The 15,351-nt window shown below is 35.4% G+C and overlaps 1 protein-coding gene across 6 annotated transcripts in view; it reads left to right on the forward strand.

Moving 5' to 3' along the window:
- SGCG (sarcoglycan gamma) overlaps nucleotides 1-15,351 on the forward strand; it is a 107,838-nt gene that overhangs the window by 54,903 nt on the left and 37,584 nt on the right. For all 6 annotated transcript variants that reach the window (XM_066175873.1, XM_066175872.1, XM_066175875.1 and 3 more), the window contains 2 exons: nucleotides 11,522-11,623; nucleotides 15,132-15,219. In XM_066175873.1, the coding sequence (XP_066031970.1) occupies nucleotides 11,522-11,623; nucleotides 15,132-15,219 (190 nt within the window). The remainder of the gene's footprint in view (nucleotides 1-11,521; nucleotides 11,624-15,131; nucleotides 15,220-15,351) is intronic.

Below are 15,351 nucleotides of genomic sequence, written 5' to 3' on the forward strand. Positions count from 1 at the left end.
TATCTTAATATAAATATTTCTATACTCACTAAAAAAAAAGTATATTAATTTTAAGTCCTACTTGCTAATACAGTTTTTAGTGCTTGAATTGCTGTGAAGGGTCTTCCCATACATGAATTCTTTATAGCACTGTTACTGTCATACAGATTACAGTGCCAAACATCTTAGATCATGTATAATTTTTCTCTTAGGCAGCTCACATGGAAGATATGCTTTTAGTGCCTGGATGTCATAAATCACAGAGAACATGAAAAATGAATAATTGTTTTCTGTGTGGCTCAGGGTTCTATTTTTAAGGAGTTTAAAAAAATATTTTATGTTGATTTCTGCATATGAGCCTGAGTATTTCTTCTCTGACACCAGTGAGGACTAAAAAAAAATAAAGTTAGAAAGTCTACTTATAGGAATGCCTATCTCCTTGTAGTTCCTGTTTGGAAGGCACCAAATGCCTTGATCTACTGGGGGACAGTGTCCTTCTGCTTTTGCAACAAGACCAGTGGAGTAACAGCTCTAGCAGTGCACATTTATATCTTTTCGTAGAGTGGGCTGTGAATGCTGCAATTACAATGCGTTTCCTAATTCTGTGTTAAAGAATCTGTATGCCTGACATGCCCAATTGGATAGTGACTTAACTGTAATGCCTTCATTAATTTGGGAGAATTTTAGGGAAATACTGAAATTCAGATAAATATCAACTGTAAATATATATGTGCAAAGTGCACACGGATATCCCAATCCTAAGCGAAAGTACATGTGACATCATTAAGAACAGAGAACTTTTTTTACTGGGTGTTTTTTTAATAGACTACGTCTCTCAAGACAAGAAATAACACTGAGGATACCAGAAATATCACCCAGAGAATCACAGAGAAGTGCCGCTAGCCACTGAGTCTAAAAAAGATGTTTAGTGCGTGTTCAAAATCTGGAAGTATAATTGAAGCATCACAGTCCTTTTCTGTGTCTAAGGAAACACCAATTGTGGAGAATTAGTGCAACAGTCATAAGAAATTACCGATACTAGCATAAAACCCTTTACATGATGGAATTAAGCATTTATGCCTCCAAGTATTTTGTTACTGTTTGAAAAGAGAGGTATCAATATAGTGTCAGAATTAGATTTTTATGATTCGTGAGTTCCAGGCTTGACAAGTGTTTGTTGTTTGGGAAATGAGTTGATTCATGTATATCACACCCAATTAAGCATTCCCATGATTGGAAAGAGTTTAAAAGTAATTGTGAAATCTTATCCTATGCAATCATCAGTTATTTGGCAAATATTAATCTGTCAACTGTGATAACACTTATATTTGTTAATTGTATTCTAGATATATTGTGTAGAGAATATAGGACTTACTAGGTATAATATTCATGATAGATATTGTATTTTTAGCTAATACTTAAAAAATATTTGGTCCTAGTTTTTAAAAAATTCATTAAGATCACTCTTAGAAATATCACTCTTAACAATATTTAAATATTGATAGCTATTAAGATATTAACAGCTTTTTTTCTCTGTAAAATAATAAAAGAAACAAGTTGTATTCTCACTAAGGTTGATAAATACATTTAGAAATAAACATTGCAAACATTTTAAAATATATTTTTATAGTAGAGAGTTTATGCTGAAGGAAAACTTTAAACATAACATGACTTCAATATATAATTTTATTAGGAAAACAGTTTTTCAGTAATAGGGGCATTGGTGCTTTAGTGATTGATCGACATGGTTCTATAGCACAGCCCTTTCATAAGCCCACTCAGAGATGACAGGCTGGTTTTTTAGATATCAAAGTTTCTTTTGTTGTATAAAACGTGTTCTCTTTTTCTATAAAGCATCCTTGACTCTTTCATTAAGTAATAATTTTCAGTATACAAAAATCACATGCTATGTCTATTCAGAGATCCAGATTAAAATAATAATGAAATTATGAACAGAGCTTGAAGTAGCTCTGGCATTGAATTAATCCATGCACACGTGTCCTGCCTTAACCCCCATAAAACTAGACAGTGTGATAAATACTAGCAAAGAAGCTAAGCTGATAAAGGAGAACATGAACCAGACATAGATATGCTGCAAGATTAATAGATTTTGATCTTGCAAGAATTTGGAATTATGAAAGACAGAAACTTTCTAAGCTCTATTGTTTGAGAGGCCTTTGGCATCAAATATAAATGACTACATTGAATAAAATTTCATTGTTTCATTTTACTTCATTTCATAAAAGCTAGACTAAAAAAGAATAACCTGAGCAGAGAATATATCCCTTTTCTCATGGTGCCCCAATTAAAAAACATATGGGCATCTCCTAATTGTGCACATTAATTCAAAGGCATCAGCTGTGTCTCATTCTTTTTTTCCTTTTCTCTCTTGGAGTTCAGAGGGATAGGATCTCAAGTTTTTTTGTGGGGATGAGCAAAGAAACCTGTGAATTCATTATATTCACCTGTTTCAGAGAAGATATTCAAATAACTATACCTAGAGCTTGGTGAATAAGGTGAAATAGAGTAATTTGAAAACCAGCATTAGTTTTGCACTAAAATCAGTTTGAAAAAAGGTTGGGCTTTCTCCCCTGGACTACATATCACATTTTGCATGTAATGGAAATTTCAGACTGTGTTTTTAACATAATGAGGCTTTCTGAGCTCTAAAGGTGACTGTTAGTTTTAAGAGTTTAGAAGACTAAGAATCTTAAGGGATTTAGGACTGCAAGGATGTCAGAAGTCCTGTGAACAATTCTGAAGGATCCAGTAGGTCTGAAAGAGGAAAACTTCAATGTCTCTGATATCTGCTGAAAGACAAGTGTGGCAGGATGGAAGCAGTGAAAATTTCTAGACGGTGTCAGCAACAACTTCTGAAGAGGACAATTAAAGGTGGCGTACAGCTGGATCTGCTACTCACAGGATCCCATGGGAGCCAGATCTGAAGGGTAAAGTTACCCAGAGAAGCTTGACCAAATTTACGCACTATATCCTCCAAATGTAGGAATGATCAGTCCTGATACTCAGGAAGATGAATATCCTGGCCCAGCTAGCCAGGTTACTTGTGATGGAGCTTCAATGAAAAAGAAGTATAGAAGAGTTGGAAGCAGATACAGGCTACAAAGAAGAAATCTTGAAACCATGTTTGGGCCAGGAAATGTCAAGTTTTCTGTGTCAGAAACACCAAAGCTCAGCTTCAATTAAGGATTACAAAGGGCAAATGGAAACAAGATGGTGTGCATCCATTGGTGCTGAGAGAACTGATTCTCTGCAGAGTCACCCTCTGCAATGTTTGAAAGGTTTTGGAGTCTGGGGAGATCCTTGATGACTGAGTGAATGCAAGTGTTGCACTTGTCTTTAAAAAAAGGGGGCCATGGGTTTACCAAGGATGAATGATGCCTGACCAATCTGATTGCCATTTTATGATAAAATGTCTGGAATTATAGATGATGGGAGCACACAAAATATCATTTACCTTGATTTCAGCAAGGCTTCTGACTCTCCCACAATATTTCTGTACCCTAGTTAGGATATTACAGCCATGAGGAGTGGACAAATAGATAAGTATAAAAAAGTAAACTGCCTGGGTTGTCCGGCTCAGAAGATAGATACTAATGTGTTGTGGTCTGCATAAGCACTGCTGTTGTCTTGTCCCAGGTCTTGTCCTTTTCAAAAACTTAATCAATGACTGGGAGGAAGTGGCAGAATGCTTACTCACTAAATTAGCAGGTTATACCAGTTTTGGGGTACCATTCAATACTTCCAAGGCTCAGGTTGGAGGTCACACTAGGTATAGTCCAGCATTGTCATGCTAGGTCTCTAAAACTCAGGTGTGAAAAATGTACCCGATCAGATGATTACTATTCCTGATGCTCTAGCAAATCTTTTTCAGAAACTCCTCACTAATTGAGGGGTTGTCTTATTTAGGTTCTGCCACATTATCATAACACCAGGAACAGTTGTGTGCTAAAGATTATTTCTAAATTTTTTAGCCTCTGATGGAGAAACCCATGTTTTCCCTGGATTTTAGTGGATGCCCCAGCTATCATGGTCTCCTGGAATAAGAAAGGAAATTGAACTATATTTCATTTTGATAAAGACAGATAGTAATGCAACTACAGTGTTCACCAGTTGCCTTTCTTCAGTGTGGAGTTTCCTCTGAAAAAAAAAAATTTAAGCAGAGTTTAAGAGAAGAAGACAGGTCTTTACAGTTTTAGATGCACTGTTAGTCAAACATAATTCAAATCTGCACTCAATCTCAATTCTCCTGCCATCCATATCAAACCTTACTTGGGTTTGAGTCTAACCAGAAGAAAGTCAGGTTCTAATACTAAGCCTTAGAACAACCCCTGGGTCACCTTATCGTGACAGGGAGTAACTCGATCTGTGGAGGGCCAAGTCAAACCTTGCTAGTGTCCAGTCCAGCTATGCATATCCTAAGCGTGGTTCTTCCTAAGAGCAGGACAAATGTTTAGCCTGCTCTTGTGCCTGCACCTCAGCTGGACATAGAGACAAAGGCAATGAGAACTGGAAGAGTTTCTGCACATATAAGATAGATTGTGTGCTTTTACTTTCTCTGTTATGCACATAAATTTCTGGCACTGGAATAAATAGAGCAATTGCCACAGTTATACAAAAACATGCAGGGTTTTTTGTGAATTATTGACAGGTGTTTTCTTCTTTTGGCCTACTTTTATTTAGGGACTACTCTACCCATGTAGCCATTCCCAGAAACTTTTATCACAGACATAGCACCCTTCTAAACTTCTGGGGTTCCCATTAGAAATGAATATAGGCAAAGTATTAAAAATGATTTTTTAATTATTTCTCAAAGTTTTCTGTAAGGTAATAGTAATTTGTTCATTTGTTGAAAATAAATGTTGAAAAGCAAACTATATATATTCTTATTATATATACATATTAGTTGGCTGATAATGGTACTGCTTAAAACTATGAATGCAATATGTATTTTGAAATAAAAGAACCTGATTTTTAGTAAAATACTTGTATAAGCAACTATTTAAGCACTTGATAAACTCAGGCACTGAAGATGGAGGGAACTGCTTGAAGAAATATAGAAATATAGAACCAGGAATGTAATGAATTAAGAAAGCAGAATTTTAACTGAAAATCAGTTAACACTTTCCGACAGTGAGACTTAATAGACTGTGTAATAGCATGCCTTATTAAATTGGAGATACTCGATCATTTGGAACACCTAAAATCAGAGCAGACAACGATGAAAATGTACAGTAAAGAGCACTTAGAGTAAGAGTTCTCCTTCACTAAAGACATACATTAGTGAACTTGTACAGCCTTTCCATGCATTTTGTGATTAACAGTAGGTGCTCCATGGAATTAATTGCCATTCTAAGAATGTTGCATTACCTTAAGACTCAAATGAAATAAATCATTGAATTTTTCACAAATTCTCACCCAAATTTTCATGTCAGAACATGAACATTCCATAGCTTCTATTCTGAACAATCCTAAACAGCTGTATTTTGCAGCTTTTCTATAAAGTTAAATACAATTTGCCTCCATTCCAGCTACAGTCATTCCCATCTTCTCTATCAGACAAAAATTTAAATATTTTATGCAAAGAGTAATAATTGAATAGAAAGATATTGAAATACTTACTGCAGAAAGCTGTTGCCAAAGACTTTTCAGTAGTGATACATATTTTCATTTACATGTACTTTCTTAAAGCATTTGATTATTCTGAATTATAATTTGAATCAAATCATGGGGTATGTAAAAGGGTGTGGGGGAACACTTGTTTTAAGTGTACTATTGTAAGAATTTATAATATTAATAAAGAGTTCTAAAAATATCTGATCAGTGAGATTAGAGTGTGCATGCAAGTTTAAGAACTGGATTAAAGAAAACCCTTTTGACAATGTTTGCAAATAAAAGGAAAATATTTAATTCCATTTCCTTAGCTAAGTTACATAATTAAAAATGTTAATATAATGAAATTAATTACCCAACTTTTAAAACTAATTCCTGAATAAGTGCATGTAGCAGTGGGAGTAGCAGTCTATTTCTTCATAGTCTGTTTTTCTAACACGGGAGATGTAATGCCAGATGTAATGGCATTTTTTAGTACCTTTGCAGTATAGAACCAAAGACACAATTTCGTCCTAGCTGAACAAGGAAATGAAGCTAAAACTGAATCTATTTTGAGAATATATTCTTTCCTCTTGAATAACACCTGTTTTGATTAATACTTTAAGTAAAGAAGTTTGTTACTTTGTGTATCAGGACAAAGGTAAAAGAGGACCTGAAAATATCTTGAAAGTATGCATTTTAATGAGTCCTATTTTATGAAAAAATGTTATAAAAATCAGCAAACATCAGTTGATAATTTGCATAATTGGTAGCTGTTTTCTTACAAATTGGTTAAATTCCAAGTGGCCATCTACTTTTCTCAATCTCAAAATATTACCTACCCATTTTTCAATCTTGTCTGCAAATGGTGGTTTGGTTTGTATCCAGCCCTAAGCCAGGTGAGACCAACTTCCATACCAGGAGTGCTTGCTGTTGCGGAGGACTCTGATTTGACTAATGTCTTTGACTGAAATGACTCCACTGTCATCTAAGCAGATGAGTCAGATAACCTCTCTCTGAGCCCAGCAAATAGAGGCCTTGCAACTCAAAAATGAGATGAGGCATCAGTAATGTTATTATACCAAGCACGTACTTAGCTCCAAAATTGATATTGTAAGTCAGAGAGTTTCATCAGATTCATTACCAATCCTGTTTTGCTGATTGCTCTATAACAATCTCTACCCACAGTCCTATTATCTCAATGAAACAGTACACTCTTGTTTGCAAAGCAAGTTCTCTAAATAGTAATTGCTGCAAGAACTACTGCAGTGCAAGCTGGATCTATAAAGTCTATAAAGCCATTAATTGAAATAGCTTTAGGGCACAACAAGTGATGTCTTGGTCTGAACTTGCCAAGGTCTTTCCCTGATCTGGCCTAGAAGGAGGATGTAAGGATCCTACAAGAAAGAAAAGGATTTAACTGAGTGGAAATGCTGCATCCTTTCTGCTCTGACTTTAATATCATTACCGGTTTCATTCAGCCACTTCAGCGTGTGTAGACTTTTAATATGTGGAAAGGTTGAATATTCAGGGAGCAGATACTGCAAATCAAACATACTTTTAACTCCTGAGAAAGAAGCTACTTGATTTGAATTGGATGTGTGTTAAAACTAACGTTGGAATCAACTTCAAGGATTTTTTTTGGTGTAACCCTGCTAACATATGAGCTATCCTGTCTTTCTGGTTTTTGATCTCCCCCCAAAAGGAGAAAATACACATCTTCCCTTGCAGCTATTAGCTGATACACAGAGCAGAAGTACAATTTCTGTTATTCAGAGGAGTCTGAGGAACTGCATTTGAGTCTAATGCTGAGGAGGTGCTGAAACAGTGATGATGTGATATGGTATGACATATGGAGAGTGGTTGACTAAATATACTGAGCCAATGTGTATCAGTTTTGGTGTTGGTAGGAAAAGAAAAGCTATAGTTATTGATTGGATTTAGTTGACTAGAAATACCCATTTTTAAACTGAATGAATGTTCCCCATGCCTTGTGCTCATTTCCAAGGGTCACATCCCTACAGCCACAGACCTACATTGTCATATTCATGGGACACAAATTACCTGATGCTCTTTTGCTTCCATATGCCATAGACAGCAGTGAGGCTCAGCTACCTGAGAGCAACTGACTGTGAGTGCAAGAGCCCTAGAACTGCCTCTCCTTGTTTTCCACTCCTAGTAGTCTGGAGTCTGTGTTTAGAGTCTAAGAGAATGATAACACATCCAAGATGGTCCTCCCATCCAGATGTTCCACGGCACAATGCATCTTACCTAGGATTCTGCAGTGGTGGCAACTCACTTCAGCTGGTTTGAACTATCCCTATGTAGATAATTCACTGAAAAGTGAGATGTCAAATGTCTTTTAGACTAGGACTTCTCAATCAAGAAGTCTTTTGATGAGCTTTTATGAGGATTCAGAGACCGATTTTTTTTGGTAGAAGGCTTTGTCTCTGTTTCTTCAATCACTTACCTGCTTGGGAGCATTTTCAAATTATGACAAAATGATTCTACTGCAGTTGAAGACATCCTGTTGCTGCAGCTAGAATAAGTCAGGCAGTTCTGAAATGAAAACTGGTCACACCTTTGTGAACACTAACACTAAGTTACCTCTTTGGTGCATAAGTTTGGCAGCTACGAGCAGTTTCCATGCTAGTCAGCTCCTTGCAGCAATAAAACCTGATCGCCATCTACAGAGATGCTATTTCATCCTCCCCTGCTGTACAGCTGCATCCCTGCCTCGCTGAGGGCTTTGAGTAATTACAAAATGTGAGTCAGCTGTATCTGTAGGTAGTTGTGTCACAGCTCAGGGCCAGAAAACTCAAGCAGTGACAGTCACCAGCATCAGGATAACCAGAATCCAGACTTGCCATACATCTCCTGTGTTTGATGAAGCACTTTTTTTTCCCCACCCTAAGCAATAACTTGTTATACAACTGCATCAAACTCCACATCTGACTGATATTGAGTCCCTTTCCTCAAATCAGTAGCAATATTTTTATTCATTTATTTGGATAGGAACAGAATCAAATCCTTGAAACAGAAAGAATCAAGTTGGTTCATCACTGAGAAAGCTGCAATACTCAGTAAATAGCAACTGGTAATGTAAGAAGCAGAGTGGTTGTTGAAAGAACATTATGTGTAACTATTATGCTCTATCTTTTCATGAAACTTAGCATTGGATCTCAGTGCATTGGGGTGGTTGTTTATTCTAAATCCTTGTCTTTTATATTCCATGTAACTTCAATTTGCCAGTTATAAAAGGGGCATAATAAAATTCCCCTATCTCACTCTACTGCATAACTCAGTACTTTTACAATCTTAAGATGCTCAAATATCGTGGTACTAAGAACATAATTGTTTGCAGTGACAAAGGTAATAGAAGTGAGGATTATTATATAAAATCCACATTTTTATTGTTTGCATGCATGTTACAAAGTTTCTGTTAGTCCTCACAGATGGTCATTTATGCACATAACCCAAATCTAAATTTGCCTGGGTTTGCACTTCCCTAGTGGTCAGTGAGAATGGATAATGAGGCGGTTAGGCAAATATGTGAGAATGTGAGCTTTGTGTCAATGCTTAAATTAAATATCTGATGAAGAAAATACAGCATATTGGAGGACATACTTGTAAAAAGTAATCCTGAGGGATATGACTGGATTTACTGAAAAAATAAGAACTTTTAGATAAGTTGAAAGTGCTGAGTTTTATTTATAGTGTGTGACATACTATTCTTTACGTCAAAGACATTTCTTTGTCTATTTAACGTTTTCACAATAATCATTGCTGGGAAACCTGAATCCATTAGAAAGAGGGTGCTGAGTAAATTGCAAATTTTTTTTTTTTTTTTGGTGTGTGAGAGTGTGTGTGTGTGTGTTGTACTTAAAATTTCTTCCTTCCAAAGCCGGGACAGAGATTGGCACCCAGGAGTTTTTAAATTTCCCCACTCTGCTTCAGATCAAGAATTAATTTCTGCTTCTTCCTCTGCCTTCTTAAATTTGAGATTTGTCAGTGTCATTTTTTTGTACTTATTCTATATTATATTACTTGTTTAGTTCTTTATATTCCATAAAAATAAGCCTGATAATTAATAATAAACCTGATATAAACCTGATAGCTAATAATAACCTGAGAGCAAATAATCAGACACTAAATTTGGTTAATAAAGAGGAGATACTTGTCGGTGGCATTTCTTTAGAATATCCTGCTGTTTCACATCAGTCTTTTCAAAAGTATTTGTCTTAAAACCTGTGTGTCTTTATAATGTTGGAGTGTTGCAGATTAGAAGAAACTGTCCATGATCTTCACTAGAAAAACATATTTCTGAATCAGTCAGTGCTGGCTAGGAATTGTCGTTATAAAAGCTCGTCATAGGTATTATTTTTGTTTTGCCTTATGGGATGTACCAGTATATAGTGGGTACTTTTTAAAAGCTTCGCAGTGGTCTAGAATTTGGAAACTGTATCTGTTTTCATTGAGAAAAGTCAGTACATTATGTAATTCAAAGCAGTAAAATATTTGACCCTGAAAAACAGATTCCATAAATAACTGTTCTAAAATCCTCTTTCCTGAAGCAAATCTTGCTGAGGAAGAATCGTGGTTGTACTCTCCAGTGGAGTGAATGAACTTCTTGCCTTACGGAATTTAAACAAAATTTGTTTCTCTTTTTGTCTCCTTTCAGGCCTGCTAAAAAAATAGCTATGATTTTTCATTGAAGCCAGGTTTGATGTGTTACTTAGCATTAAATATATTCATATATAATCTGATTAGTCAGAACATGTATTTGAAAGCAATTGCCATCTCTTCAATTATAACTTTTACCAGTGGCAAGCATAATTCATTATATGAACAATTTATTGATGTATAATTGGTGACCTGTTATGTGTCTGTTCTGGTTAAAAGGAGAACTACCTGAAAACTGTTTGGAGTGGAAATAACTTTTTTGGGGTTATTCATTTTTTATTTAGCCCTTCCATCTGCTCCTTGTAGTTTGCAGCAATTGTGTTGAAATATTTTCATGTGGCCAAGATGGAAGGCTGCTTGCTTTTTTTTTTTTTTTTTGCAAGTTTTCTGTCACTCTTTCTATCAGGGAAAGGGGAGAATCCTTTACAAATTAGCAAAATACCTGTGAAATAACTTTGTAGCTGAAGCCTGCAAACCTTCAGATGTACTTACTGAAATAATCCCTCACTCATTTTTCACATTATTATGATAATGATGAAAGGAAGTAAAGAGAAAGAAAGGAGAAATCAGCTGGAACGAATAATTGGGCTGAAAGCAGGAGGGAATGACCAAAAAAGGATGAGAAACTGAGAAGCAGGTGATAGAGTAAAAAGTGCATGATAATGAGATATGGAGCCTTGACCTACAATTAAAGGAGAAAAAACCTAAACCAATGAATTAAAAATTAATTAAGAAGAAGTAATTGCTGAAAATGAAAGTAAATAAAAATCCCTCTGCCTGTACTGTAGGTTTTCATTATTGATAGCATGGACCCTGACATGTTAATGTAAGGTTTTTTATGTGGGTACTTATATGTAAAAGTTTATTGTTCATTAGATTTTAAGAAGGCAAGTACAAAACCTGTTTCAGCACAGCCAATACAATTGCACTTCGTTTTAATTTAATGACTAGAAAACTGTATTTCCACCCTACATCCTCATCTTCCCCCCGCCTCCCCCCCAAAAAAAAAAAAAACAAAAAAAAAAAAACAAACACCATTTCTAATAACTTCATGAAACCTGCAGTTTCTCACAGGAAATTACTCCTGGGGAAATAAAAAAGGAATTCTCAAAATTTTGTATGCATTATTATCTGTATATTTTTCAGTAGATTCGAGGCAGGCAGCTCTGAAAATGTTAAAATTATGAAAAGAACAGAAAATAAATACAACAATAGTAAATTGAGCATAATTCTCACATCTTCTCCTCAGACTGGAATGGGACACCTGCGTGTTACAAAAGAAGGCCTTCGACTGGAAGGGGAATCTGAATTCTTATTCCCTCTTTATGCCAAAGAAATCCATTCAAGAGTGGTAAGTGGGTAATCTTTCAATAATGCTAAATAAAGTGATTGTGCTTCTGAATAATTGAACTCGCCATGATTTCTGTCATGTAAAAAAAGAAAGAAATATATATATATATATATATATATATATGTATGTACATGTATATCTGTATACGCACATACTTCTGTGCACTTTACAAGGTCAGTGTTATGATGCTTTGTCAGAATTAACATTTATCTCTTAGGCATGTGATAGGCAGCTCAGACAGGAATTATAATTGTTATCTTACATAAGTAATGCTAAAACTTGAGGAGTGTACAGAAAGGTTTTCATTATTTTTACTGAGATTATTTTTTAATACAGGCTTCCCTAAGAAATTGCTTGTTTTGTTTATTCATCCACTACAGAATAATTTCAATATCTCTAAAATTAGTGGATCGCAATGGAAAAGTTACGATTTCTCTAAAATATGTAGGTTTTTTCTCTTCAAGGACAATGCTATGAAATGTCTGGCTTGTTTGTATATTTATGTACATAAAATTTACAAGTCTAAATGGAAAGACTTAGTGTTTAATCTAGTGTACCTAGACAGAAAAGTTTGTTGTTATGATTACAAGTGAGGTAAAAAAGTAATACTTGGTCAAATATTTATCAAAATTATTTACTTTAAAATGTCCCTGAGACTCTGAAACTTACTCCAGTGAATTTTTTGTAGACAGATGTCTGCTTCTGGGCAATATAATAAATATTTTTCAGAACTATTGTCCATAGTCCAATGTCTCACAAAATAAAGTTGTATGCTTTGTAAATATTACCATCAACCAATGGGACATTTAATTGAATAAGGTACTATTTAGTGACAGTAAAAGCCAAAGATGGCTCTTTCATATCTTCAAACACGTAATTGAGGAAAAATAGCCAGCCGTGAGACTTTCGTGAACCTAGGAAAAAAGTGTTTATATTGCTGTAACAAGAGAAAATGTAAATAAATTTATCAGAACGAGGTTGTTAACATGCTTGATTACTAAAATTTAAGCAATGCTAACATATTTTACGTATATTGAGCTTTTCTTCTTTTTCTGCAACAAGTATTTCCCATTTCAGGAACAGCTCTTAATTAAGACAGTGAAATTCCATTACTATATATGTATTTCCATTTAGCTTCTTATGCTGTATTCCTTTCTGCCTCACAGGCAGTGAGAAAACTATTTATCTGCTTTGGGGAATTTCCCTTGAGCTTGTTTATCCAGTAAGATGTAACTTTTTAAGACCAGCACAGCTAATGTTTAAGAACTCCCTCCAGTCCCAAAGATCGTTATGCAGTGTTAAGCTGCCATTTGTGCTCTCTTAATATTCCTTTCAGCTCTTAATACATTTAGTACAATATAGGAAAAAGAGGTGTGGCAGCATCTAATATAAACTTAGCTGTCCAATGACCCGTCATGATCATTAGTAGCATGCATTAATTGGAGCCTTCAGGCTACTGCTTCTCTCTGCCTACTGACAATTCATCAGAGGTTTTTTGTTTGTATCCTTGCTTTTTTAAATATTTATACTCTCTAAAGGCTTAATTGCCTGCAGCTTGGTCTCCTGTGTTGCCATTTATGTGTTTATTCTCATAACATTACTTATTTGTTAAGCTTTCTTTTTCTAAGTTTGTCTGGCAGCACCGGGCCCCTCTCAGCAGCTTTCTTCCTTGGCTTAATAGTTTTATCCTTGCAGTTTCCTAAGAGATTTTCTCACCTAATGAGGCCTCCAAAGTGCTAAGAAAATATGTAGAAGAAAATCCACTTGCTGTGCATTGTCTCTGGAGCTTATTACAAGTTTATGCCTTCATTATGAGTCCAGCACAGAACTGTGGGCAAGACCATTGCACCTTTGCTAAAGGTTATCTTATCTTCACGGAAAGATAAAAGACAATCATATTTAAATGTTACTAGATTTAAATTAGTCAAAACCACATGCGCTGCAGCAGCAGGTCTAAAGTACAGTTTATCCACACTTACATTTGATATCACAAATTACTAACTTATTTTTTAAAATATCCAGTGGCAATCAAATAAATGTAATAAAGATGCCCAGATTTGTGGGTCATTTAGCAGATTTACTTAAATGTGCTATATTTACCCAATCCCCAGTACTTTGTTGACCTTTCTTTTCCCCTTCATACTAACTTATTACCATTAATGTTCGTTCTAATACATGGCTTACTTTTTTCCTAAGACTTTTCATTATTTTTGTTACTTCTGTGAGCTTTCATGTTTTCCTGATATAATCTATGAAGTGAGATTCATTTATTTTGCTTGCTTAATGACTTGTTTTGAGAGGGTCTTTCTACCTACTTGTAAGATACCATTTGTTTTCCTTAAAAAAATGTGTAAGTTTGCATCCAAATTGTGTGTTTCTTCCATTTTATTACATTTTAATCAGGTTTGTGCTTCTGTTGCTAAATAAGTGTTTCCAGTAAAATTCATCATGTAAAAAGTGTTTAAAACTCTCAGGTTGTCTCTTACTCTAAGCATTGAATTGAGATGAGAACATGCCTTGGGGTTATTTTCAGGGTTAGCCCTTCAAGGCACTGCGTAGTCTCTGGTGAGTCCAGAAAAATAACTAGAAGCCATAGCTACAAAAGAGGCTGATCCTTTAACAATATTCCAGTAGTTAGAAACTCATTTATTTAGGAATGGGTATCTCCTCTGAGATCACAAGCAGGCAGCTTGCTGATACCCACTTCATATCATGTATTCCCTAATACGTTGGCAACTGAGATCTGTGTAGGCACTTCTTATCACTCACTGACTTCTTGTCCTTTAGACACAAAGTAGGCTTTAGTATGAAAGCACCTGTACTGCAGAAAACTTCCTCCCCTTTTTCTGAAGTCTGCCAATGTATTTGCAGTTTGCTGATCCAAATGAGCATGGTAAGATTTTGTGTCCCCAGATAATTTTCTGATACTTAATGTCAAGTAAAGACAGTGGCCACTATGATTACCCTGAAAATCACCTGTACTGTCATCTATTAAAGTCAGCATTGATCTAGTCAGCCTGCCATTCTCTCCATCACTCGCTGTTGCAGCTTCCTTGCCTGGAGAGTCAGTGCCAGGTGCCAGAATTAGGCCACAGCCTGCAGACTGCATGGACCATTGAGGAAGCAGAATGCACATGCATGTTTCTCACCGAGTTAATACAACAATATGAATTCTCAGTTATGGACTGAAAGTACATAAAGTACTAAATCTAGTGCTAAAGCATTTTTTACAAAAGATAAAATGTTAGCAGCCATGTTCATTGGTCCAGTAACACAGATTTTGTTCACCTGACGTATTCACTTTAATTATTTTTTTACTTTAAATCTGATATAGTTGTAGTAATCATAAATATTTGCCCACATTATTTGATGACACCTGTGGATAATTTTGTAGCTGCAAAGACCTTTCAGTGACTCAGGTGATACCAACACTAGACTAAATTTTGAAAATTGCTCTCAATTCTAATTGTTCGGTCCAACATACTTTTTTTCTTTCTCCATACTTCAGGACTCATCACTGCTTCTGCAGTCTACTCATAATGTGACTGTGAATGCTCGCAATTCAAATGGGGAAGTCACAGGCAGATTAAATGTGGGTAAGTCTGAGTGATTATTCCTTGTCCACTGCTTTGAAAACATCATAATGAATATTTGTATAGAGATTTGAGGATATAAAGCACTAAACACTTGATTATTTATTACTATTATGGTCATATTTGAACAGTCCA

This window comes from Chamaea fasciata, unplaced genomic scaffold (genome assembly GCF_029207755.1).
Source record: "Chamaea fasciata isolate MVZ Bird 193981 ecotype frontalis unplaced genomic scaffold, bChaFas1.0.hap1 SCAF_2, whole genome shotgun sequence".
NCBI lineage: Eukaryota > Metazoa > Chordata > Aves > Passeriformes > Sylviidae > Chamaea > Chamaea fasciata.